Source organism: Kwoniella mangroviensis, chromosome 3 (assembly GCF_000507465.2).
Source record: "Kwoniella mangroviensis CBS 8507 chromosome 3, whole genome shotgun sequence".
NCBI lineage: Eukaryota > Fungi > Basidiomycota > Tremellomycetes > Tremellales > Cryptococcaceae > Kwoniella > Kwoniella mangrovensis.
The window spans coordinates 337,217-364,615 of record NC_088829.1 but is presented as its reverse complement, the minus strand read 5'-3'; the positions used below and the strand labels follow the sequence as shown (position 1 = coordinate 364,615).

General features: G+C 45.0%; 8 protein-coding genes across 8 annotated transcripts; 6 read left to right on the top strand and 2 right to left on the bottom strand.

Moving 5' to 3' along the window:
• Positions 1-161: 161 nt before the first annotated feature.
• I203_107958 (uncharacterized protein) lies at positions 162-6,362 on the top strand (the record flags this gene model as incomplete). The annotated part of the gene is made up of 9 exons (XM_065518298.1): positions 162-387; positions 438-554; positions 609-1,637; positions 1,693-1,848; positions 1,903-4,052; positions 4,109-4,320; positions 4,374-5,549; positions 5,617-5,932; positions 5,991-6,362. The coding sequence occupies 9 exons, from the start codon at positions 162-164 to the stop codon at positions 6,360-6,362; spliced, it is 5,754 nt and encodes a 1,917-aa protein (XP_065372663.1).
• A 351-nt stretch (positions 6,363-6,713) lies between these two features.
• I203_107957 (threonine synthase) lies at positions 6,714-8,750 on the top strand (the record flags this gene model as incomplete). Its single annotated transcript, XM_019148137.1, has 6 exons — positions 6,714-6,779; positions 6,868-6,899; positions 6,986-7,375; positions 7,446-8,250; positions 8,308-8,417; positions 8,495-8,750. 6 exons carry the CDS (start codon positions 6,714-6,716, stop codon positions 8,748-8,750), a joined length of 1,659 nt encoding a protein of 552 aa, XP_019002370.1.
• Positions 8,751-9,164: 414 nt separating this feature from the next.
• On the top strand, positions 9,165-9,899 carry I203_107956 (uncharacterized protein; the record flags this gene model as incomplete). Its single annotated transcript, XM_019148136.1, has 1 exon — positions 9,165-9,899. One exon carries the CDS (start codon positions 9,165-9,167, stop codon positions 9,897-9,899), a length of 735 nt encoding a protein of 244 aa, XP_019002369.1.
• A 414-nt stretch (positions 9,900-10,313) lies between these two features.
• Positions 10,314-11,042, top strand: I203_107955 (uncharacterized protein; the record flags this gene model as incomplete). The annotated part of the gene is made up of 1 exon (XM_019148135.1): positions 10,314-11,042. The coding sequence occupies one exon, from the start codon at positions 10,314-10,316 to the stop codon at positions 11,040-11,042; it is 729 nt and encodes a 242-aa protein (XP_019002368.1).
• A 257-nt stretch (positions 11,043-11,299) lies between these two features.
• On the bottom strand, positions 11,300-11,753 carry I203_107954 (uncharacterized protein; the record flags this gene model as incomplete). Its single annotated transcript, XM_065518297.1, has 3 exons — positions 11,300-11,479; positions 11,557-11,670; positions 11,733-11,753. 3 exons carry the CDS (start codon positions 11,751-11,753, stop codon positions 11,300-11,302), a joined length of 315 nt encoding a protein of 104 aa, XP_065372662.1.
• A 4,792-nt stretch (positions 11,754-16,545) lies between these two features.
• On the top strand, positions 16,546-16,916 carry I203_107953 (uncharacterized protein; the record flags this gene model as incomplete). The annotated part of the gene is made up of 2 exons (XM_019148134.1): positions 16,546-16,688; positions 16,757-16,916. The coding sequence occupies 2 exons, from the start codon at positions 16,546-16,548 to the stop codon at positions 16,914-16,916; spliced, it is 303 nt and encodes a 100-aa protein (XP_019002367.1).
• Positions 16,917-18,610: 1,694 nt separating this feature from the next.
• On the top strand, positions 18,611-19,057 carry I203_107952 (uncharacterized protein; the record flags this gene model as incomplete). Its single annotated transcript, XM_019148132.1, has 1 exon — positions 18,611-19,057. One exon carries the CDS (start codon positions 18,611-18,613, stop codon positions 19,055-19,057), a length of 447 nt encoding a protein of 148 aa, XP_019002365.1.
• Positions 19,058-19,600: 543 nt separating this feature from the next.
• On the bottom strand, positions 19,601-26,406 carry I203_107951 (uncharacterized protein; the record flags this gene model as incomplete). The annotated part of the gene is made up of 12 exons (XM_065518296.1): positions 19,601-19,750; positions 19,819-20,412; positions 20,483-20,776; positions 20,866-21,586; positions 21,652-22,002; positions 22,057-22,160; positions 22,229-22,312; positions 22,377-23,419; positions 23,477-23,986; positions 24,040-24,946; positions 24,998-26,086; positions 26,188-26,406. 12 exons carry the CDS (start codon positions 26,404-26,406, stop codon positions 19,601-19,603), a joined length of 6,066 nt encoding a protein of 2,021 aa, XP_065372661.1.
• Between the last annotated feature and the right edge of the window lie 993 nt (positions 26,407-27,399).

Sequence of the window (27,399 nt, the reverse complement as noted above, 5' to 3'; positions counted from 1 at the left end):
CACACCTCTCCTCCAGCTCTGACCAGCAAATCCTGTGGCTGCAAGGGCTTTCTGTTCAGCGCATCTCCTGCATCCTCAAACTCGAATTCGTGAAGAAGGAGTTTCTAGGAGTAGATCAGTGAAAGAAAGATAGAAATAGACTGACGAGACAGCAAGGCAAAATGTTTGGAGGTACTTCGTCATGGGGTCAGAATAATCAACAGCAAAACCAACAGCAGCAACAAAGCGGTGGAGGATTATTTGGAGGAGGAGGAAGTGGTGGATTCGGTCAGCAACAACAAAATACAGGAGGATTCGGTCAGACCAACACCGGTGGATTTGGACAGCCCGCTCAACAAAATACAGGTGGTGGATTATTTGGAGGAGCATCTACTGGAGCGACTTTTGGTCAGTCATCTCCCTTGTCTACACATCGTTTACTAATTCTTCTACTTCAGGTGGTTTCGGTGCGAGTGCCCAGAACCAACAGCAAAGCAATGCTTTCGGTGCGTCCAGACCAACATTTGGAGCTTCAGGATCAACCTTTGGTCAGCCTCAGCCTCAGCAACAAAACAGTAAGTGTTCTTCTCCTATCTCTCCCAAACCTATGCTCAGACCTTATACCGTAGCAGACGGTGGATTATTTGGAAGTACCAACACCGGTGGGGGTTTCGGTTCTACCCAACAAAATACATCTGGAGGTTTATTCGGTGCGAAACCAGCTACTACCTCAACGTTCGGTTCTGGTGCTACATCGACTCTCTTCGGTGCTAAACCAACAACAACCTTTGGCGCTTCCGCACCTTCCTCAGATGTGTTGAAAGGTCCCAACGAACTTCAAACCTACCGTGCTGATGCACCTCCTCCACCACCTGCCCAAGGTACTGCCTCCCCAGCGTACTTCCCAACATGGCAAGGTGATCCCTCAACTACTGCCATGGGCAAAGATGGACCACCTCACCTGTTCCATTCCATCACTGGAATGCCCCCCTATAGAGGAGTATCATGGGAAGAATTGAGAGCATTAGATTATCAGCAAAATCGAAAAGAAGCTAGTCAACAACCTACTAACACTTTCGGCGCGTCAACAGGAGGATTCGGTCAACCTGCTTCTGGAGGATTTGGCCAACCACAACAACAACAGCAAACTTCAACTTTCGGTGCTAAACCTGCTGGTGGATTGTTTGGAAGTACAGGAAACACTTTTGGTTCAACCAATAATACGTTCGGTTCTACGCCTGCCAACAACACCTCAGGAGGGCTGTTCGGTCAATCTCAACCACAACAAACCCAATCTCCTTTCGGCGGTCAAAGTACAGGTACCACAGGGGGATTGTTTGGTCAACCTGCTCAACAAAATCAGACCAACCCCTCTGGAGGATTGTTCGGCAGTACCTCGAATGTATTTGGCCAAAACAATCAACAACAGCAACCTGCCGCTGGGACTAGCACATTTGGAGGATTCGGACAAGCCAAACCTGCTTTTGGATCTGGGACGACTGGTGGATTTGGAGCTACTGGTAACACCGCTGGTACAGGTACATTCGGCCAGACTGGTAACACAGGTACTACTGGATTTGGTGGATTTGGTCAGACACAACAGAACCAACAACAACAACAACAACCTGCTTCTGGAGGATTATTTGGTGGTGGTTTTGGTGAGTACATTCAGCTTTCTTATCCTATTTACATTAGCTAATATTGCGGTTGTAGGCGCCTCTTCATCGCAACCTCAGCAAAACACCGGTGGTCTTTTCGGCCAAACCAATCAACAACAACCTGCTGCCGGAGGCTTTGGAGCGCCCAAGCCTGCTGGAGGATTGTTTGGAAGTACAACAACTCCTGCGGCTCCTACCAACACATTTGGAGGTTAGTAAAATCGTTTGACGTGATTTGAGTTTCAGCTGACCACAGAAAATACAGGTTTCGGCCAATCATCTACCACTCAACCTGCCTCTGGAGGTCTTTTCGGTAACACCAACAACTCTGCTGCTCCCAGCACTGGTCTCTTTGGTCAACCCGCTCAGCAACAAAATGCTCAGCAACCTGCGTCTGGTGGACTATTTGGTAGCTCCTCCACCGGTGGCGGTCTATTCGGTGCTAAACCTGCTTCCACTACTCCTGCGACTGGCGGATTGTTTGGTCAAACTCAGCCTGCTCAGCAACCTGCACAATCTGGAGGGTTGTTCGGTAACACTGGTACTACCGGAAGTGGTCTTTTTGGCAATACAAACAACGCTTTAGGTCAGCAAAATCAGCAACAGAACAACTCTCTTGCTAAACCTGCTGGAGGATTGTTCGGGGGTAGTAGTTTATTCGGACAACAAAACCAACAACAGCCTGCGCAAACCAGTTCCACCGGTGGACTCTTCGGTAACCTTGGTCAATCTCAGCCTGCTTCTACTGGTCTCTTCGGTAGTACCACCGCTCAACCCACACAACAATCTAACCTTGGTGGAAGCATATTTGGTGGCTTAGGTCAGTCCACCGCTCAACAACCACAACAACAACAACCTTCCCTCACCGCTTCCATCGATCAAAATCCCTACGGCAACAACCAGCTCTTCCAGTACAATGGCCAGAAGCTTGAATACGGTTCTCAATCAAAGAAACCTGCTCTTCCCCCTCTTACCGCTTCATCTTACCGGCTCACACCCAGCACCAAAGGAAAGGTCAACAAGCTTAGAGGTTTCGCTTCTCCTATCACTGGATCCCAAAGTCCCGCTCGATCTGGAACTCCTCTTGGTGGTCTCAGCTCCTCTGGACGATCCAGCGTCCTCGGCTCTCCTGCTGCTCCGGATAGGTACAAAGGTTTGACTGATACCGCCCTTACTCCCAATGCCTTCGTGCCACGACCAAGCATCAAGAAGTTGACCGTTACCCCTAAGGTCCTTTCCGCCAATGGAAGTGGAGATCAGCTTGAAAGTGTATTGGGTAAATCGGCTCTCAAAAGTTCAACGGGTAGTCTCGCTCAACCTACACCTGAAAGAGGCGCCATTGCACCTGGCAGTCCGGCCACTCTATTCTTCAACCCTCCTACTGCCAATGGAAACGGTCGATCTGACAACTCTGACTCACCACTTCGACGTGCTGCTCCTCTGGCGGAATCATCACTCCGAGTATCGGGATCTGAACGTGCACCGAAGAAAGGTGAATACTGGTGTAAGCCGAAGTTGGAAAAATTGCAACAGCTCAGCAGACAGGAATTGTCCGAACTCCACAACTTCACTGCTGGTCGCCGCGGTTTCGGTGAAGTAACTTTCCTCGAACCTGTTGATCTCACTCTGGCGCCACTCGAGGATCTACTTGGGACTATCATCATTTTCGACCAATCTGAATTGTCCGTCTACCCTGATGATTACCCTGCGAAAGCACCTCAAGGACAAGGTTTGAATGTGCCTGCTCGAATCACTCTCGAAAACGTCTTTGCTCATGACAAAGCTACCAAGGAGCCTATCCGAGATTCCTCCGATCCCCGATATGTGCGATTCCTCAAGCGAGTGAAGAATATTCCCAACACCGAATTTGTCAGTTATACCGATGACGGAACTTGGTCTTTCAAGGTCGAGCATTTCAGCAGATATGGTATTGACGAGAGCGACGAGGATGAGGATGTCGAGCCTCAACAAGGGAAGGGAAAACATGTTAGGGGTAAAAGCGATTTAACCGATAGAAGTCCTTCTAGAACCCCTGAGAGTGATGGGGATGAAGATGAGGAGATGTTGCCCCCTACCAAAGGATTGCGAGATTTCTCGGAAGGTGAACATGATTCTGGATTGGAAGAGGAGTCCTTAGATGAGGAGGAAGAAGAGGATGAAACCTTCGAGATAGATGAAGATGAGGAGGAGATACCTTCAAAATCCTTGCCTACATGGGATCAACCTATAAAATCCAAAGTTGGTGTAGAAGGCATGAAGAAGTTGAGGGAAATGCAATCATCTTTCTTCTCCTCTCGACCACAAACAAAGTCCAAGACGATAATCGGGAAAAGAGATGTAAGGCAAAGAAACAAAGATTCGTTTTTTGGTGAAGCCGGGGAGGAAATTGAATCGCTTGAACAAAGGGCTGTCAAGGTGAGTATACGGACCACTCTGCACAACAGAAGCTTTCACTTAACTATGTATCACAGCGCACCTCCTTCGGCGAATCTCAAGTTAACCCACCTAAACTTCGACAACCTCGAAAATACGCACGTGTAGCTGGTTCTGGAAGTATAGCTAAATCAGATGAAGGGATAAAGGTAGATGCTGGTCTGGCATTGGGAAGGTCCTTCAGATGCTCGTGGGGTCCTAATGGCGAATTGGTACATTCTGGGAGGATATGCGCTCCGAACTCAACCATGTGAGTGGTTTCAAAAAGAAGATTAGCGATCAGTACTGATCAGGCTTCTGCAGTACTCCTGATTTGGACGCTTTGATCCATATTGAAAAAGTAGAAACTCTCGCCAACGACGACAAAACCGAAAACAACAAAGCTCAGCGATTGCTCTCCTTACATCTCGAACATACCCTTGTGGAGACGCTCGACGGCGTACCATACGCTGCTATCGACAGTGCCATTCGATTCCGCGACTTTGCTGCTCGCTTCGATGCCGGTGATCGATCTCACGAAGCTAGTATATTCAGACTGGGAGTGGCACTATTCGACGAACTCGATCTCAAACTTCCCCCTGGTTCACCTGAAGAGTTGATCGAGCGTATAGCTTCGATTCGAAGAAAATCAGCTCTCTCGAAATGGCTTGAAGATGCCGTCTCTTCTTCAGTAGATTCGGATCTGATCAAAAATGGAGAAGATCGACCTGCCAAAGTATTCACCTACCTCAGTGGACATCAAGTTGAAAGAGCGGTTCAGTCCGCCTTGGACGGCGGGGACATGAGACTCGCCACTTTGATCTCTCAAGCTGGAGGAGAAGAGATTTTCAGAGAAGAATTGATGAAACAATTGGAGGATTGGTCCAAATATAAAGCCAATCCACTCATTGCCAAAGGATACAGAAAGTTGTATGCTCTCTTAGCTGGGATCACCGATATTTCCCCTGGTGATGCTTCGAAAGGATCAGATGGATGTCCCGATGTACTGATCGCCGAGGGATTAGATTGGAAGAGATCATTGGGTTTACATATGTGGTATGGAAATAGGTTCGAAGATACCATCAGCGATGTGGTTTCTTCGTACTCTTCTGCTTTAACGTCTTCATGTCCTCCCGCAAAACCCCTACCCACATATCTTGAAAATCCCACTGGTGGCAAAATCAATAGATGGAATTCCACCTACGAACCTACCGATATACTATACAACCTCATCAGACTGTACTCGGACGTTACAATTTCGTTAGACCAAGTGCTACGTTCAAGAGATACTTCTCCTTCACCGTTCGATTTTAGGTTATCGTGGCATCTGTATTTACTCCTTTCAAGAGTATTGGAGAAGAGAGATTTCGAAGATCGAGATGATGAAGGTTATTCAGCTTCTGCGGATCTTTTGACTCAAGGGTATGCCAGTCAGTTAGAAGATAGCGGGGAATGGACCAAAGCTGCTTTCGTTCTTTTGCATCTAGAAACCCCCGAGGGGTAGGTGTTTCTCAATCTTCCTTTTCTGCCAAGTTTGTTGAGCTGATACAACTGATTTTCGGTCTAGACGTGAGAAATCATTACGAGAATTAATATTCCGACATCCTACTCCCACTGACGAAGAAGAACAATTCTTGACTTCTCGATTGAAGATCCCCATCGAATGGATTCACGAATCTCGAGCTGCGTCTTTATCATCTTCTGGTGATGCTTGGTCAGAATACCATGCTTTGCTCAAAGCGAAATTATCGAATAAAGCTCATAAAGTCTTGATCGAGAAATTGGCTCCGGAGGCTGTACTGAGGGATGATAAAGCCTTGTTGAGGAAGTTGTGCGAAGGATTGGATGGGAAAGGTGCAGAAGGGTGGGAGTATGGTGGCAAGGTGAGTTTGTGTCAGACTTGTAACTCGACAATCGATGCTGATTTTTCTACTGTTATAGCTATACCTTGACTGGGCAGATCTTACCAGTGACACCGCCAAATTACTCACCTCGGTTCTGTCCTCAGGGTCACACCCCGATCCTAGAGAATCATCAATCTTATCTGAACACTCCAAAACTCTACCTAAAGTCCTTCAACTCTTACCTGCTTTATTCCCCGATAAGAACAACATTCAACAAGTCGCTTCACTCAGTGAGATGTTATCGCCCTTATATCAACTTGCCGCTGTCCTACACAACGCTGGGTATATCAATAAGACGATGGTTCCTCCTTCGAACTATTTGGTTGATGAAGATAGATTGGATTTACTGCAGATGGCTGCGGTTGAGAGGTTTAACAAAGTTTTGGATGGGTTGCCTGTGGTGGCGTAGAGTCATCCGTGGAAGGTATCATGTTTTCTTCGTTTTCGTTAGCTTTGGGCTCACATTATATATAGCATCTTTCCTAGATTGTCGTTTTGATCTTTCGTAGGCTTTTTATATACCATTCCATAGCATTTCATTTAGGTAATTAGGTAGACTCACGAAGAAATGAAACAGACATGCATTGAAATGTTCAATTACGTAATGCTCTTTTTGACCTGACTCGGAAAAAAAAAGCCGGCGCTTGCGAGGATGAAAGATGAAAGAATGAAAGATGGAATATCAGATATAAAAGTAACAACGCTGTATGACATATCACTCATCAGATCATCTTTTGTATACAAATCCCTCGAAGTCAAAATGTCACAAGCCGAGATGAGATACTTCTCCACTAGAGGTGGAAGTGAGACTTTGTCCTTTGAAGAGGTGAGTTTTGTATCGTTTTCGGTATTATTCCGAACCGCCAACCGTGGATGGTGAAGTGGTAATTGCTGATTCTTCTTTGGTGTATCAGGCCGTTTTGACTGGATTGGCACCCAATGGAGGGTGAGTCATCACTGTGTTCACTTTACTGCTAGTTGCAGTTGAATCCTCATCGTAACTTCAACTGCTGACATAAACTTTGAATGCAGTCTCTATATCCCCACGCACATTCCTTCATTACCATCAGACTGGCAAACATCATGGTCCAACCTCTCCTTCCCGGATTTATCATTCGAGATTCTATCATTGTTCATCCCTCGTTCCGTCATACCCGCTGAAGACCTCAAATCAATCATCAACACTTCATACTCTACTTTCCGATCAGAAAAGACCACCCCCCTCAGACAGACAGGAGAGAAGGAATGGGTATTGGAACTTTGGCATGGACCCACTTGGGCATTCAAGGATGTCGCTCTGCAGTTCCTCGGTGAACTTTTCAGGTATTTCTTAGAAAGACGGAATGGTGTTTTGGAGAAAGAGGGTAAAGAGGAAAGAGAGGAATTGACTGTTGTTGGTGCTACGAGTGGAGATACTGGATCGTAAGTTTGGCTACTGCCGACTCATTGGGTTCGCGTCGAATTAGCCAATCTTATACTCGGACCCTCGCAGCGCCGCAATCTACGGTCTTCGATCCAAACCATCCATCACCATCTTCATCCTCTATCCTGACGGACGAATCTCCCCTATTCAAGAAGCTCAGATGGCTACCGTCCCAGACGAGAACGTACATTGCGTTGCGGTCGAAAACTCAGATTTCGATACTTGTCAATCTATCGTCAAAACTCTCTTCTCCGACAAAGAGTTCAATTCCACCCATCGTCTTGGAGCTATCAACTCTATCAACTGGGCTAGAATCTTGGCTCAGATCGTATATTACTTTTCGGCTTATTTCCAATTACCTCAAAAAGCTAGACAATCAGGTGATATTCAATTTACAGTACCTACAGGAAACTTTGGTGATATATTAGCTGGGTGGTTCGCTAAAAAACTTGGTTTACCAATGAACCATCTTGTGGTAGCTACCAACGAAAATGATATTTTAGAAAGATTCTTCAGAACTGGTAGATACGAAGCTGAAGAGGATACTGCTGGACAAGCACCTGAGACTGCTGCAGTGAATGGATCATCAGATGGTCAACAAGCTACTTCAGCAGGAGGAAGTTCAGTCAAATCTACTCATTCTCCTGCGATGGATATTCTCCTTTCGAGTAATTTCGAGAGATTACTTTATTATCTCGCTTTGGAGACGTTGGAAACCCCTTCAAAGGATGAAGTAGAGGATAGATCAAGAGCTCAGGAGAAATTGAATGGATGGATGAACGAGTTGAAGAAGAATGGCAAAGTTGATTTGGGCGAGAAGATCAAAGAGGCTGCTGGGAAGGATTTCTGGTCAGAGCGAGTATCTGATGATCAGGTGGGTGCAGAATCCTTTTTCTATCAATTGTGTTGCTCATACATTTCATGACTTTAGACCCTTGAGGAAATTCGAAAATACTACAAACGTCAGGATCACGGTCCATACGTCGTTGATCCCCATACTGCCGTTGGCCTGGCGGCTACCGAAAGATCCCAAAAGAAGTCGTACGTCTCGTATAATTCCGTTTCTTCATTTCGGATGTTGCCGATCACTGATTCTTTATTGTTGTGGGTGTGTATAGACCCAACTCATACTGGATTACTTTATCTACCGCCCACCCTGCTAAATTCTCTTCTGCTGTCGAACTCGCTTTGAACTCCCAACAATTCCCCGAATTCAACTTTAGAGAGACAGTCTTACCTGATGAATTGAAGAAGTTGGAAACTCTCGAGAAGAGGGTACACAAAGTCAGTGGTGAGCAGGGTGTGAGGGAGTTGATCGAAAGGGTGAAGAAGGGTGAGAAGGTCGTACCTGGAGAGGGCAAGGGCTCCATCTAGGTGAGAGTTGGAGGCGACCCATGAACGAGTGGAAATAGAGAGATAGTACGACGCCTGCACGGTATACAGTAGCATTGGCGGAAGTGACATGCATGCGCTTTGCGACTTGGAATTATATTCATCACTTATCGAATGTGGCACCTTGAGTTGAACTTTGTTTCCAATTAATTTCGTCATTTTCCCTTTTCCCATGACGATTTTTGAACATTACAGAACAGTCATGTTTGCCGCGATGTGGTGGTAGAGAAGCGGTGCATGGTCAACCTTATTCTGCTGGCTACATGGTATATAAGACCGAGACGCATTGTCAGAACGAGCTTTCTTCCTCATCTTTGTTCATCTTCCTCATATAATTTACATCTTCATAAGTTGTCCAAATCTCTTACATCTGTCGCATCCAATATCTGTAACGATATGTCTAACAACGGTATAATCCCAATTGAGAAGCTGTCCAATATGAACCCTTACCAACCCAGATACATCAACGCCAACAGTCCGCTTCTCGATCCTTCTTCCCCTCTCTATGCTGGTCCTTCTGGTTGGTATCCCGATGAATCAGTATTCACCTCTTCAAGCCCACGATGGTCCCCGAATAGTCCATTGACTACCCCTCCCAGTCCAAGATGGGCACCTTCGAGTCCTCCAGCTTACAGTACTTCAACCTTGTTGAATCATGAGAACGAGTGGCGACCTTCTCCTAAAGAGTATTCCATCATCCGAAAATACAATGAATCGTCGAATAAGCCGATGTTCAAGTATTACGTTCCTCAAAGTATGCATACTAAGGAATTTATCACTTTACCTCCTTTACGGAGTATGATAAATCACAAGTATCAGTATCCTGCAGAGAGGATACACAAGTTGCAAGATAGAAACAAAAGATTGAGAAAGAAATTGGCCGAATCAGAGGACAGTTATGCATTCTTATTAGGGGAAGTGATGCAACTACGAAAAGAATGTAAAGACATGGTTAAGGGGAAAAGGAATGACGATCAAGTTATAAAAGATATGAGATATAGATTAGTTGAATTGAATGTGATACTCGCTCGGAACGGAAGTAAGAAACGTCTAAAGGACGTATATGAGGATGAGGATGAGGATGGACCGAAGATGGTTGACAGGGAAGAAGTAGATAGGGATCGGGAATAGTATAGGTATACAGATATGGGACCACCAGGAGAATGGTATAATGAGGACCTGGCGATCAAGGAGGAGCCAGAAGATTGGTAGATTGGGGTGTACACTCGCTATATGTACTGTATATAGCTTATGTTACTTGTGATGGAGATTTAATACCATCGACGAATGCATCCAACATGATGAATTACAATTACGATGCTTGAGCCTGATCGCACACTCACACACACACACACACACACGTAGATGGAGAACGCACAGACATCTAGACCGCACAGACCAACAGTAGTGTACTAGTACATCTTACAGTCACTCGGCTCTAACGATCAAATGATACTGCAGTACCCTCTTCTTCTTCTGCTTTCTCTCGTCCCAGCTGCGGACTCGTAACTGGAGAACCCATACATCATCAGAGTTGTCTGCATGATGTCCTCCACACCACCATCCGTAGGGCGACCACAACTCAGTCGTACACCGCACTCCCCTCCCTCTCCTGATCTTCAGGGCAGAACGAACAAACGTATCAAGCTACACCACTCGACCTCCAAGCTCGAATCCATCCTCTCATCCTTGTCCGACTCGACGAACATATCTCGCCATCAAGTCGACATTGCACAGCGACAACTTGACTCCCTACTCACATCTGAGAAATCCTTGGAAAGGGAGAACCAGTCACTCAGATCGTCACTCAAGGAAGAACGTAGCTCCCATCAAGTGACCAAAAAGGATTGGGAGATGGCTCAATGGTCAGTACGACGATTGAGGAAGGAAAACGATATACTGCTGAGAAAATATAGCAAGGTGGATGTTGAGCTGGCTAAAGAGAAGGAGAAGTACGAGAGGGCCAGGGAGAAATTGGAGAAGGAGGTCAAGGACCACTTGACAACAACCAAAGAATTGTCCAGAGTGAAAGAGGAGATCACCTTGCTTAAAGCTATGAGACGACCTGAGGTATCCGACCCGACGGACGAGGTGCAACAAGTCGAGACCGATTCTGAGAGTATGGAGAAGGAGAACAAATACCTTATCAGGAAGAACATGGATCTAGAAATTGAGTTTGAGAATTATAAACAAGATAGATCCGCGAAAACCCTAGAGCTGATAAACGAACTAGGACGTATGCTAGGTGATGGAGGAGGTAAAGACATATTGTGAAAGTGGTACCAACGTGAAGGTGAACGTTCAAACAGATGAGCAAGAATGAGGGTGGAGGGTCGAAGCCTGTTAGATGAGATAAAACCACGAAAGAATATTTCGAGGGATACATCATATAACATCAAAGATAGATATCTTGACATTTGTTAGAGTAGTATGTATTTATCTATCTCATAGCGTCAGCTCATACCCATAGCAGCGCATCGCCCCAATCCTCCTCCCAACTGTCAACAACACGCACTTTGTTTCTTCTGCTCTCATAAATACGCCACCAGCTGGTCCATTATTTCCTCGCAATCACCCTCCGAATCGGAACTCTCTAGACTATCATCCGTCAGATCAATCATCTCAACCATATCTCTGCTGGCTACCAGCTTTTTCGGAAGGGTGCTATGCCTGATGCGAGGTATGGTGCTTGCTTTCGATTTGTGTAATTCCTGCCAATCACCTCGTCTGTCATCCGTCTCCATACCTCTTGAGGAGACAAGAGATCATACGACATGACATAACTTACCTGCCTAATCAATTCTAAGTCTTTCGATAGTTCCATCATCTTTTGATGTTCAGGATGACCTGGCTTGAATTTATCAAGCTGCTCAGAAAAGTACTTTTGAGGGCCGATAAGGTGCTTTAAGAAATGATCAAGATGGTCAGTATAATGTATGGTGAACAAACAGTACTGTGTCTCACGTTGGAATCTGATTTGCTCATATTGGTAGGAAGCTAATCTTTTCTTTTAAACTCCGTCACCCGAGTTCGACGAGTTCGAATGGTACTGTGATGGTATTTGGTGAAAGAACAGCAATGCTTGTTTAGATAACAAGGGATACATCTATGTGCAACAATCAATCATCGTTTCTACAGTATTCACTGCGTGCGAGTCGTCAAACTCACTTTTTGCCAAAATTCGGTACACCATTTTTATCGGTCATCACGATACAGCCTTTATGCTCAGAGTCTTTCACGTGTTTACACCCATACAAGCCGAATTGAATGAAGCCTATGCGAACCACGGGTGGTCGAGCAGCTTTTCGGAGAGCAGCTGGTAATACCTTTTGGAATGTCCACCGAGCTTTTGATTAACGAGTTTCAAAGATAGCTTGTCGAACATCACCTGAAAGCAAGGTTTTTTTTTACCCAGCTGGTCATCCAAAAATACCGAGGACGACCGGTCTAGTGTGTTTCTGGAAAGGATAGACTTACCTGTACACGATTTGCCAATTCGTGTGAATCCATTGTGATATATTTGTCAGAATTTGCATGAAACCTACCTTCCTTTATAGCATGTACTCCACAATACCTAGTAATGCATGCACAGCAATGGGCGGTTATAATCAGCATTTGGAATGACGACTATTGTGGTCCAATATAACTTGAAAGCTTCTGTGCCTTCTATTGCATCATACGCTCAGGTATGCATCTCATGAGAATCAATTGCAGTGGCTTCAGGATGGAATACATATCGATACTGTACTGCTCGTCCACCTAGGCCATAGATTGAGTGAAGGACCATGTTCGCGATATTAACACACATATCCAACAGGGTTCATTGATGCTGGACTGTAGCCTCCCAATTCATCGTACATTCGGAATATGCAGTACCTTATGAGGGCGATAGTGCAGTCATATAAACCCAATATCAATACCTAAAGATCATAAACTGATAAGTCTCCCAGACCTTCCCGGTGATTCCTGAATTCAGTGAGCTGTTCTTCGCTAAATGCTTTAGACTTGAAAGATACGAAGAATTCTTGCTCCCTGCGGTAGTCGTCGAAGACAGGCACATCAGTCAAGTACAAAATGGTATTTCGAATCAAGATACAGTACAAGTCCAGAATGAGGGAAAGTGGATTTACCCTTCCGTTGACGTTGCGGTCCAAATGGTAGTTTTGTTAGGTCCCGTCAGATGAAGTGGATTTCGAACGGATTGATATAATTCCAAAGTTTATTGAGCTTGATGTAGACCATAGTGTCTGTCGAACTTTGATTGTTCTCTGATTGTTGAACCGATTTATCAGGCTCATTATTCGATGAGTCTACCGAGGGTTGACCGGTGGTAGATCCGGATTTGGTGGTTTTGTCCCCGTGATCCATCATGAATGTCTGATTGAAGTGGCGAAATGAGTCGTGGGGTACGAAATAGGATAAAAGACTCGAGACAGTGCATATCATTTGATGATTGATATATTATAGAACAAGCATGAACCATCGCTGGAAATAATTTTTGAGAAGCATGAGAAGCACTATTGATAGGTTGGAAGTTGTCTGGACGAACGATCAGTCCCTTCATTGTCAAGTGCGATCAAAATAGATCAAAAAGTGACATGAAAGGATGGTGATATCAAGCAGTGAATGTGGCTTCTACAACATGATCCCTCCGTTGTTTTCGTCTTTTTTAATGACTCGGTACCTCAGCTTGGCAAGCCAAGCTAGGCTAAACCATCCTTCTTAGAGTATTCCAAATTGCCTATTGAGAATGTCGAGTCTTTTTTTTGTAATTGCAGTGGGAGGTTTAAAATGATGCATGATTGATTTGAAATCTATCCTTTCATTGCACTCTTCATTAGGTCATAACATGAAGGTATATATACTTGGCTAGAAGAAGATCACACTAGAATTCTCACATTGATTTTCTCACAGCTTGTACTTCTATTTCACTTCCGTAGGCTCATAACCTCTTGAAAATTTTAAAGGAGAGTAAGACGACCATCGTTCAACCTCCGGAGATAGGACAAACCAGCTATTTTTCGGTGTTGGACCTTTCAGATTCCTGGAAGATCTGCGCCATCAAGGACGTCATGGTTCTGAGCTCTTCAGAAGCTCTAAAAGCATCATTGACAACATCACTAGCATGACAGAGCCTCATGGCGTAGCTCATCCTCCACTCAGTGGTGATCTAAAGAGTCGAAATGTCATGTCGGCTACCTCCACGACAAGGTTATTGGTATAGGGATTTACGTAATGGATAACGACCTCGGTTTTAGGACAACGATATCGGTCGATATCGTTGGTAGAATATGGAGATAGTAGGATATAGGAGAAGGATAGGTTTTATTGTAGATATCACTCAACTTCGTTCATTCAACTTCTACTATGGACATTGGACTTTCACGATAGTTAGATATATATATCCTCTCTAATTTCGTATTCATGATGATTCCCCTCATGAATTCTCAATTGTTGTCTTGTCTTACTATTGATTGATATCACGATATCACTTTGCACTTCAGTATCTCCTCAAGGCTACAACGTCCATTGTCCCCTTGGAAGTCTACCTGTCTAGCTGAGTACTTCGTTTCTTTAGCTAGGATATCGTATAAGTCTCAACGATATCCGGGTCAGTTGAACGATTTCGTTGCTCGTACCAACGAAGTCGTTCACCTTTTATATACTTCGGTTAGATTAGTATATCATCCGTCGTCCTCTTATCATCTGCTCGCCTCTTTAGGCCGTCTCTCATATGATTAAGGCCGTCTACTGAGGTCTTAGTTAGATCATCGTGACACGAAAAGACTGGATGAACGTCGAGAAGGAGCCGACATCGTCACAGAGGGACAATTCGAAGAAGTGGAATTCTGAAATGCTTTAGGGACTAGATTGACACAATTTTCATCTGTAGATGAGCTGGCACGTTCGGTATCAGATGAGGGCACTATATATTGGTTGAGACATGTGAGCGATCAGCATACTGTACACTGAATGATATAAGAAAATCTGTTCACTTTTCACACGGTCACAATGATTGTATGGGCTTGACTTATAATCTCTTCTACGTGTATGACTTGGGAAGAGGAAAGGATGAGAGACATGCAAGAAAACAGTCATGAATTCTGCGTTATATACAGGTATATTCATTAGCAATTCATCCTTGGAGAGCCTTCCTAAAATATGCTTTGATTAGTCGATCCTTTCTACGAATTTCATACTTTTAGAAGCTTCAGCGGGACTTTAGTATGATGTCAAGATCAGTTCAGAAACTGTTGCACTCAAGCACACAGTACACTGTATAGATACCAAACTAGGTGGGCATACTCGGCGCCGACCGGAAGGTTGAGCCGACATGCAGATACAAGGTTTCATCCTCTTATTCAACTAGATATGAAGAACTCACACACATTCTTACTCTCATCCCCACATCCCCTAGAAGATCAGGGAGCTCTTCCATACTTCGCCCATCGATCTGTAACTCTAGGAATTCAATTTGACTGGGATGTATCTCGCTCCGTGACACCTCAACGAACAAATCGTATACACTAAACGGTCAAATATGGTGAGCTGCCGTTATCACTCTGAGCTAGCTATCGATACAGTCTTTCTTCACTTACCCTCTAACACATTTTGAAGGACTCTTATAAGTGCGTCTACGGCCGGAACCTATGATTCTCAGATCGGGATCCAGATGATATGCTGTAGTGATGTCGACTATGATGGTACTCTTGTTTAACGGGTATGTATATGAGTTCTTAGAACCATCGAGACTAGTCGTCGTCTGATCGGATAATGATGGCAACGATGTTTTCCCGGCATTCTTCTCGGTCATGATGTTAGGGCTATGGTCGTGATCGTTTTAGCTTTCTATACTCATAAAGATTGCTGGACAGCCGGAAGTAGTGATCAATGTTAACAATTAGTACAATGATGAACTGGTCTGGCTAATCCCAAAGAAGGCGCAAGTCATACGTCATATGCATCTCCTTTCATCCCATCCCTCGCTGTATCTAGGCATGCTCACGATAACTGCCAGTTATATACTGGTCCTGGCATCGTTAAGAGCAGTCACTTTGTGTATGTGTAGAAATGAAATTGGGAGGTTTGAGGGACACAAGCACAACAAGCAGCCACATTTATAGCCTCTCGCGACATTGGTGGCATGCTTTCTTCTTGACCCCTTCAGGTCCTTCTTACTTTTACCATATGTGTCAGAGAGGACTGAGAGCTTGATAGGAATAGATGCGAGTGGCAATGCATGCTTGAAAAGGAAGTAAAGACTTTCCTTTCTTTTGGCGAGGCTGCTAGTGTCTTTCCTGTGTCTGCATCGCAGGGGAGTGGTGCAACAAGGTGTGGGCATCGATGACATTTAGACTGTACGACCTGGAGTAACATCTCAAAGATCCCTTCTCAAATTATATGACGTATGTACGTGCAGTCACAGTGAATCATCGTCTGCATACGCCCATCATCACGGTGGAGGAGCACGGCACTGAGGTAAGTCCAATTCCATGGTCTAGACTCTATCTGAAGTCGGTTATATCATATTTCCACCCCCCCTCCTTTCAAGGAAACAGAAGCTCCTCGCCATTACGATGAGATCCTCGAAGACAATGACATCAAATGCGGATTTCTTTTGAAGTTGGAAGCGTTCCAACAAGACAAAAGGTGATACATAACACCAGCCCGGATAAGGTTCATCAAGCATATAAAAGACAATTGATAATGCACAACCTATCAAATCCGTTACCTCATATCATCATTGATAGCTACCATATATACAGTACGATATAACATGTCTGACAATAAATCTATCCAAGCTTCTGCTGATACCGCATCTAGCTGCAAAGATCAATGGAAACCTCAACTTCGACTGGACGACGGCAGTGTCGTGGACTTGCATAATATTGACGAAGGCTTGCTGTCAGCTTTGCAATCGTAAGTTGTCCAGGGTGCCTGGTCATTATATAGTACACATAGCAGCTGATGGAGCAGTCTTACATTAGTCGCAAGAAGGATGGACCAATCACCATGAAAGAGCTCGTCACCCTATCCATGAGCATGGGTGATCCGACATGCCTGGACTGTGGGGAGGAGCTGACATCAGATGGTATCGTTGTGGTCACGATCCCCAAGGGAACTTCACAAGATGGTCAATCCAGATAGGCAGTATATCTGCTACGGTCGCAACCATAATTGAGGCACTGTAATGTAGCCAATCGATCGAGGAGAGAAGACTGATGGCGTTGTTGAGACATGCATTCATGCATCCATATGTCCTTTTATGAGCATGTTCAAAGTCTTAATATCTGGTGAAATTGACAATGTGATATTGAAATCCAATAAAAACCAACATCTCATTACAATCTTTCATACAAGCTCCGAAAACGTATAAGTCGCTGTGGATATGTACAGAGAGAGGCAAAATCACCCAGAGCTTTCAACATTGTTGTAATAGTCGTGTGTAGAGCTGGATCGAGTCGTCGATGTAAACTACAAGAGGATTTTAGCCCAAGTCCAAACAGGTCTTGTGGCTTTGCAGTGGCAACTCACGGAGCTGATGAGATCCACGACATCATAGGTAGGAATAGTCAAATTGGAGCAGTTTGGAGCGACACAAACACCATAAGGACAGACGACATTGCCATATTGTACCATGTCAAACTCATCAGTACCACCGGCTGGCTTGAGATAGGGGGCTTGAAGGAGCTGTTCGACTTGGTAGACATCGCCTGCTTTAGCTGATTTGGAGACTTGGTAATAACACTTCAAAGGATCATTACACAATTGCGAGTCAGCGGTCAATGCACCACCTCAGCTACCGGTCCTGTCGGGTTTATACACAAAGACTTGAAGATGTAAACACTCACGGTCATTTCATGTAGAAGGGTACCATTCCCTCTTTCATCATATATCAACCAAGTGATCGGTTGCTTCAACCACTTTTCTTCCTCTGGTAGACTACTGAAATCGGACGTATTCCAAGTCCAACTTAAAGTAGCCGGGCCATGGTAAGTGTAATTGGGATTGTTCTGTAAGATAGACACAGTGTTATTTGGGATGGTATTGTGGGCCCTCAGATTGTAATCGTCGCTAAAATGGGCTAGAATGCTTGTTAGAAAAGCGACAAGATTGAAGAGGGTGAAGAAAATCATATTGTGTGCGTATGTATGTTTGTACACCCGTTGAATTCTTGATATAGAATATTGTGTCCTGCACAAGGTTTATTGGTCATAATCTTTCGTGCTACTAAGTCAGCTGGTGGTCTGGTGTATATATATCTGAGCTGTCATGGCTTGATTCATCCATAAGACGGCCTCTATGGTATTTATGCTTACAAAAAGGGATAAGATCCTATATCCCTTGGGGTAGGAAATCGTTGTTGAATGTTTTAGTATGCATAAATGAAAGGAAGGATGATAATAATCAAAATGTCAAATAATGATTGGCAGACAAAAAAACTGACATTAGCTCTGTGAATCAACATTCTAGAGTATATCCCCATCGGTTTTCGAGTGATTGTTGTACTGACTGCAGACCCAAGTCGACCCTCTTCCTTGGCAGACTCGATCCAGTATACAGTGTCACAATGGACTTTTGATGTTCCCGCAGCGGGCCTAACAACATCTCGTGTGGCAATAGCCTTGAGAGAAGCTGACAATCTCCTTCCTTTACAGTTGAGACCTCCGTCCTTTCATTGGCCTACTTTTTGTGTTGCGCGACCGCTCTCATGCCTTAGCAATGTAAGCTCCACAATACTGTATAATCAACAAAAAATAAAAACACTAATTCACTCGTTACAGTATATCATCATCGGTCTAGCAGCGAGTACTAAAGTGAAGCTACTATCGTTATAGAATATGGCAGATAAAGATACAGAGGCCAAATGGGTCAAGACCGAACTACCCAAACGAACACAATCGCAACATTCATACGATGCTCGTTCTTACATTTCCGCCACTTCCGATCCGAATAACGATGAACGTTTATTAGGCAATACATCTGAGGAGGCGACACGATTGGGTAATTTCCCAGGGAAGGATTGGGAAGGTGAGAGGGTTTCTCGTGGTTATGTGAAGGATTTGTACTCTACCGGATCAAATGCGACATACTCGAGAGGGGGAGGAAATGGACTGTCATCTTGGACTGTTTCTCGTCACCATTCTACCGATGTCAATCGACCAAGCTTAGGGACATTCGAACGAGCTCATGAGAGTCAAACTGAGGCCGGAGATACACAGGGGTCAAAAGCGATTGAAGGAGATGAAGAGATCACCAAAGGTCTAGGCAAGATGAGTCTGGGCTGATAATGTCATGATCCACGTGGTACATAGTTGTTCCGACGGTGTTTATCATAATGATACAGTACCTGGCTTGGTGGAACTATCATACATATCATACATGAGAAGATGCCATTGCATATCTGTGAGGCTTCCAAGATTCTGACATCCAAAGCAGATCTGTACGGCTGCATCATGACAGATATCTATCATGAGTGAGCTTGAATTGTCAGATTCGTGTTCACAAGGTATTACGGGTTTCAGATTTTACATGGAAGATCCAACACCCGCTACTTGCACAGGTAAGTGTAGATGCATGTCGATACTACCCTTCAGATGTGCTGCAGGTAGTTTCATATTGACTGCTTTGCACAGCATCTATTCCTTGTGAGGGCGCATTCATTCTCTTATCAGTTTCATTTATGAAGTCATACATAGCTAAAGTACAACATATACATATGGACAGCCAAGACAAGACTGAGTCTAAATGGATCATAACAATCACGATATTGGTCGTATACAAAACGAAACAATATATACAACGTACTAACTTATGATATCAATGCTAAACTATTTATACTTATCTCCCAATTCTTTTCTCGCAGATGGGTCCAAACTATTTCTCATACCCAATAAAGTCTTACTGACAGCTTCGGTAGTACCTATCATCGGTTTCAGTACTGCGATCGGTACAGCTCTTACGACAGCTTTAAGTGGGCCCTATATTACCATCCAATCATCAGCATCAATATCAAGCTTAGACGATGAAGTTGTAAGACGGAACTCACATCATCTCCTGACCTCTCATAAACTTCCATGGGAACAGCCAAGATAGTCTGCGCAGCAGCGTTGACATTCTTTGATAAACTCTTATAAGCCGCTTGTACACCCTGTTTGACACCTTCAGGTTGATCCGCATATCTGGATACGGGTCCCACATCTCTTTCGTGATCTAGCTCATCTTCACTAGAGGATGATCCTCCTGCATCCCTTTCCCAATGCTCCATCCCCGAGTCGATCGAGGAGTTGGGAATAGGTTGAACCACAAGATTGTTGAGATTTTGACTTTGTCCGCCTAGGACATTTTCCGCTTTTTCCAATATGATTTGAGTGCCTGTCGCCAACCTCGCACCTAGTTTCATCATCTCCATTGCAGTCGATTTGACAAACGAATTCGTACCCCTTTGAACACCCTTGGCTAATCTACCATCTTTCCTATATTGCTCGATAGGTAATAAGATCAGGTCTGCTACGCCAGAACCGACATTGACGATGGATCGAATGGGCGATACACCCGATATGACATCGGCAAGTTGGTTGGCTTTCACGTCGGGAGTCCATAAGTCCTGTAGAGTGGTACCCAAACGATCCCATCCAGTGATCTATGTGATCAAAATCCAATCGTAAGTGTTCGAGCTAAGTGTTGGCGTGAAGTAGAAGCGACAAACTCACTCCCGACAGAGTGATATGCCTCAGCGTCATCTCAGCTCCATCAAAATGGAAGAAATTCATCAATTCTATTGTTTTGCCTTCTCTCAACGCGGCGAAATCTACTCTCTTGGGTTTATAATCTAATTTCAACTCTATAGGGAAGATCTCCACATGTTGTAAGAATGCTTCGTTCGATTTAATTGGCGATACTGGTGTAGTTGATGCTGACGCAGAGGGCGATTTGAAGCTGAAGAAACGTTTGAGGAAATCTAAGGCATCTTGATCTACATGTAATCGCAGTGGAAGGATCTTAGCCTATCAAGTGGAGTAAAATGTATATTAGCAATACATTCTACCATATTTACGAATCGATATACTCGAGATGAAAGATAATTCTTACTCACCCTCAATCTTAATTCCTCTTCACCTCCTTCTTCAAGCATGATTCCCTTCAATTCTATTCTAATCATATCTGAATCAGTTTCCCTGACATTACCCCTATTATCAGATTTCATCGACATCAAGAATTTCTTCCACGTTGACGTCTTGATATGATCAAGTATTTCCATTTCTTTCACTTTCACCTCGATTTTGGATGATATCATCTCCTGGATCGATGGGGTGGATGAAAAGAAATCGATTGAGGATCGTAAGGATGTAAGATTAATTTCGATTTGAGGTTTTTTCGACCGAGTCAATTTTTTACCTTTTAATCTCATTTTACTCTTTCTTGTAGATTGACGTACACCACCTCCAGGTACACCAGTAGATGGTAACGTCTGCCAAGAACTGGCGGTACTCTCAACTTCAGCTTCATTCAGATCATCCAGCTCCTCATCGATGGCAGCGATCAAAGCTTCGTTGTTCATTTCCGAAGAGTTTTTGCCTTCTAGACCGATATATATGGAGTTGAACAATACTGATTGAGTCGATCTTTCGAAATCTATCGATTCATCTGCTTTTTGTCCAGAAGCCAATAATTGTCTGATCTTCTCTAGTCGTCGTCGGACAGCTCGTATCTCATCTTCAATCGCTTTTCGTGTACGTTGCCAGTCGTATCCGTCATGCAACAGTATCTTGATATTGCAATCGTTGACACGTATACGGGTTTTACCAAGTTGTAACCTAAGGCATGGTCAGCCAAACGAGTCATGTACATCGTGTTGTTGAGACTTTGAAGTACGACTTACTCATCATCGTAACCTTTATTCAGAACTGGCAAATTCTCCCAATAATCCTCGTCCATATCAAATCCCTCATTAAGCAAGATCTTGATTGTTTCTCCTCCAAGTTCGCCTTCCTCTTCATCCGTCTGCCATGTTCTTAGAGATTCTCCCGTCGTTCGGTCCATTGTAGGTTGACTGGTCCGCAGCCGCGAAGCTCTATCTAGATAATCGAGATTGGTGGGTAAATCGTCTTCTATCATATCTGCTCCTGAGACTATATCAGGTATGAGGTTGAAAGCTTGTTCGTCGATCGAGTCAAAAACATTGATCGATCGGTCGAGGCTAGTAGGTGATCGTACGGGTCTCAAAGGTGTCCTGTCGATCGTATGTCAGCACACGGAATTGAATACTTTGTAAAGATCAACTTACGGTTTTGGCGGTATCAGTTTGGTGAAATCTCCCGCTAAATTACCAAAGCTGGCTAAGGAGTCGGCACAAGCAGTGACTTTGACTTGAATTTGCAGAATTTCCAACTGTGTCCGGTCATCCACATCAGCTACAATAACACGATGGAAGCCTTCACACATCGATGACGACTCACTAAGATCTGTCCAGTCCCAGTCAAATCGCGTAAACAATGTACGTCCACCGAGATGATTTCTATCAACTGGGCGTAACCCGCTTTCTGCTCGTCACGATAGATTACATCAGCTTTGATCACAAATTAGTAAAACGGACGTATCACGTACTCTCCAAGCCTCTGCCGATTCGCGCACACCCAAACCCAGCTCGCCCACCGCACGCAAATCATCTACAACCAAAATCATCAATCTACCTGCACTAGCTTTGATCTCATTATCATCCCCATCTGATCTGATATCCGTCCCAACGACCAATGAGCCAAGAACCAGTACCACCGCTCCACCTAAAGTCGGAGTCGTAGCGTGTACTGAGCAGTCTTGGAGGAACAACTTAATCCGAGTGACTTCGGACGGTACGACATCTTCAAACACCCCTTCGGGCGTTTTTGCGAATCTTTTGAGGTCCATTGCCCAGTCAATCGATTTGAGGTAGAAAGTGAGACACGTCAGGGTCACTGATATACCAGTTTCTTTGGTGGAAGTGACGATATTGGTGAGAGACGAAAATCGCAAGCGGATCAATGGATGTTGTTGGCTTGTCAGGGTATATGGCGTGGTACGTCCTAATATTTTGGTAGGCGTGGACGGATCAGTCTTATCTGAAAATTCAGCGTCCATAAGGGAAAGGTTGAAAACCATTTCATGCCTTCCAGCTACATTCGATTCAATTCCAATGTCCATATCGCTTGCCTTCAGTGCCAAGACCCTCTCGCCTCCTTCAGGTCTAGGTACATACAACGATATGTCTGTTTCGCTAACTTCCAATTTGAGGATGGTAGCTGATAAGTCCTCTTCGTCTTCGTCGTCAGTGGAGCTGGATGCTGAAGAGCTACCTCGAGTAGAGCCAGGACCCCCGAAGAACCGACTTCCGATCATCTTGAGATCGTCTCGAGGCTTGGGTGCCGATCCATCACCGAACGCTCCATCTAGCCAATGCGTCATGTCATCAGCGAAAAATTGCAAACCTTCGATAGTCTGTTGTTTGATCTTGGCCTGTACAGAGGGTATACGACAGGTGATAAAGGTGGTCTTGCTCTCCGTTGGTGAAGTGGACGAGCGCAGGTTGATGCTTGGCAGTAAGGGTGAAACGTCAATATCTGTAGGGTCAGGTGCCAGTGGTCCAATGACGATGAATGCAGATGACTTTCGTTCTGTCGTGATTGCAATTGGGTCAGCTCTTATATCGCGTCTCAAGCATGTCGGCATACCTGGGGCCCGAGAGAAAAATAGGACCATCTTTTCCCACATAACCTTAGTGCCATCCTCGCCACTTTCGGCTCTCCTGCTTGACTTATCTACCTGTTCCTTCCCAGCCGAAATTCTGGCTCGGAGATGATGCATATCGAGAGTCACGATGCCCGATCTTAGGTGGCCTCCATCACCCCAAGTACCTCTTCTATTGATCGGAGCAGGACAACGGATATCCAAGCGGATTGAGGGACATTTGATATCCACTATAGGCTTGTTGGGTGAACAGGCTTGAATGGTGGAATACGAGGAAGCTTGAGCGTCGAGATCGTCAATGATAGACTCAGTCGTTCTTTGTCGAAGAGGTTCTGAAGGGCGATGGTAAGATCGGATACCGAATGGGGGTATCTCCACCACAGATTCTGCAGTTGACCGGATAGCAGGTGCAATACTTCGCAGCATTGGTAGGAGCCGTTCCACGAGTGACAGATCGAGGAAAACGTGGATTGGATTGAATGATATAGTCGCGGCTAGAACTCATAATCAAACAACACTCTTGGGGAACTTTCGGATATTCACTCACTCGAATTCGGGACTAGCTCTTTCTTCAGACTCATTACGGGTCCTTCGTCGGTTTGTGCTGTAGGTGGATGAGTACCCTTGAGAATCCCTTTGCCCTTCTGTTTAACTTTCCACTGTTTCTCACTCCCTCCTGATTTTCGCTGCAGACCAGAATTCCGCCAATCGACCGAATCGAATTCTGGAAATACCGGTGGGCTGCCCATGGGAGTGGTAATTCTGCCTTGTGCGGACCCCAAAGAAGTTGAACTTGAAGAAACACCAGGAGCCACTTCGTATTGCCGTGGCAAGTTGGTATCGAATAGGAGTACAGGGAAAGCACCTCCGGGTGGGACGTCCGAAGGATCCCCGGTGGTGGTATCGGAAGCCAAATATTCGAATATCGAGGCGTCCTGAAGAGTGACCGTGAGCGTAGGTGGAGACGGATCTGGACGAGTGATGGTGGATGACCGTCGAGGAAGACGTGTGGTATTAGGATGGCTGGGCCTACTGGGTCGGGACATAGCCTGAGGTCTAGCCATAGAACCTTTCGTCGCATAGTGGGCTTCAAGTGTATCCAAGCGTAATCGAAGATGGCCATTGGGTATGAAAGTGGTTGATGGCTTAGCCCAGAACGAGGATAGACTATCGATGAAATGTGGGTCGGATGAAGCCGACATATCGTAAATGATGGCTGAATAGAGAGCTTTCATATGCACATGAGCTGTGAATTGTGGCTGAGCTCCCGCTTGAGTCGCTGAGCTTTGACTGGCAGGTGTGGTCGAGCTATTCCCATCTGGTAAAGGTTTCGTCGCATATTGCAAAGCAGCTAGAATGGTAGCTGCTTGATCCGGGAGTATGACTGATGCTAGTGTACCAACTGAGACTTCAATATCAACAGACGGAAGGCGATGAGGTATTGCGGACAGATCCTGTCGTGAGAATGTGGGTGATGGCGGTAAGCCCGGGGATGCCACCGGTACAGATGGGATTGACGACAATGGACGAGTGGTCTTCATTCGTAAAAGTATATCCTCCGAACCGAAAGTCAAAAGTAATCTATCGTGTTGGTCAGTCGGCTTGACTGGAGTCGCGGGAGTAGGGGTAGCTGATCTACTTGATTCTTCTTCGGATATAGCTTTTTCAGGTGTACTAGGTATACTTGCAGCTGGTCTCTCACTTATAGCGCTGAGATAGACACTAGCATCTGAGTTGAGGTTCGACATCGTACTCTCTCTGAGATCTAAGACAGCTTGAGACATCATCATATCCTGATATTCCCCTCCTGAGGACGAGGTAGAGGTTGATGATATAGATGATGATCTTGAGGAAGAACTAGTAAACGTTGGTCTGATTGAAGAGGTTTGAGATGAATCTACTGTTGGTATAGGCAGCATATGGACGGTAACTCCGGAAAGGCGGATTGACCGAATTGTTGTCCTGCTATTATCGTTTTCTGTTGATTCAGCTTGAGTTTGATTTTCATCAGCATATTTGATTTCTGCTACGCGAACTTCAAAAATCCCTCCATGATGGTCATCATCGAATCTTATTTGGATCTTGACGTTCTTGATCTTAAACTCCAATCGCGCTAGAATCCGTTCCACCAATCCAGCTAAGACGGTGGTACTTTCAACTGTAGCGGGTAAAGGTTGACCATCTAAACCTGGACTGGTTGGTCCACCGAAAGGAAAGGAACCCGGCACTTCGTCATTGCTGAATGGATCTGTCGCGTTGAGCACCAATGATTGTCTTATCGATCGATCCAATTCGGCTTCTTCATATGCATCCAACTCTTGATGTAGGAAATCGTCCGCTGCGGAAGTGACTGATTCTGCGAGGTCGCGATGGAGCTCATAGCGGGCGGTGGGAGAAGACGGAGATGGTTGCTTGCCTTTATTGCTTGATGACGGAGAGGGTCTAGATAAGACGAAAGATAGCGTGAGAGTGTCAAGTGTGAGACATAGGGGATCTGACCATAGATTTGACACTGGTACACGAGCAGTCACTTTGGATAGAATACCTGACGTGAGGAGGAGAGGTATAGCAGGGGGTATGAGCGAGTTGATTTCCTATGATCGTGGATCGGAGCATCGTATCAGTTGAGCTGTGATGACTTGGTCGCGATTTACTCGCTCCATTCCATAATCGTCAAGTCATCGGGTGGACTTACATTGGTATCTATTTCCAATCCCTCAATCTCTACCCGACCCTCACTGAGCTGAGCTTGAATCCTTTCCGCATCAAGCGCTTCATCTTTGACGAATCTACCCAAGGACCTCTTCAAGACATATGACAAGAACCTCCTCTGTATATTAGCTGGTAGGGATATTGAAGGTAAGGAAGGTAAGGTGAAAGGCAAGGTAGTGAGGAAAGCGGGTAAGGAGAACATGTTTGTTTCCCATCAGCTTTTGCATTCATGAATGGTCCAGTGTCATTATTGTCCTATAATCTGTGGCATTGAGGGAGTACTGGACGTTGTGCTGATAATGTGATGTGATTTCGAGATGGGTTGTACCTCTATATAATTCACTTTGTCTCGTTGTTGCTCTGCTCACTTGAAACTCATCATCAGTCGCCACCGGCTATCACCAACAGCGGGGTTCGCCGACAGATCAGCATGATTCACATTCACACGGAGATAGGTTGACTCTCCCTTTCCGGTTAGAGGATGCGCCACGTTTCATATCCCCGAGACAACGACTTCGGAGGTTAGTCAGGTCAGTGGTCTGGGCATGGCAGGTGCTTATGTAATAGAGGGATGTGTTTGCCACACCGATTCAAGAGATTAAGATTCAAGTGACACTCGTATTACCTAGTCCCAGTTGCCCCTCATCTCACAACTAGGTCATGGGTGCATTCGCTGTTTTGGACCCTGAATCTCACCCTCATTCAACCCCACCCCTTCACCACTGCCAACTGCCAACTAACTACTACTGCTGCCAACGACCAATGACCACAGCACTCACTACTCGTCACCACTCACTGCTAATTCAATACATATAACATTCCGATAACCATCTACCTCGCTCAACACTCAACACTCAGAAGTACACTTATTGTGATCAACCTCACCCGGAGTGAACTCAACACCAACGCGTAGCCTTCTGGAATTTGGGCCATCGCATGATCATATCCATCCAAATCTAATCAGATCGTCCCTCCTCTTGGAATATCACTCAACGCTCGAGCTCATAGCTGTCAAGACACAGGATATCCAGGTCCATCGATTTTCGCGATCTGATCTGATAACAAACATCCTTTGTCCCATTTACCAACTATTACCCACCTCCATTCGACTCTAACGAGTCAGCCTTACGTCAACGTTGATCGTTCGCCCTCGCGTGATAACCATCAACTATCTACCTATCAAACCAACACAACA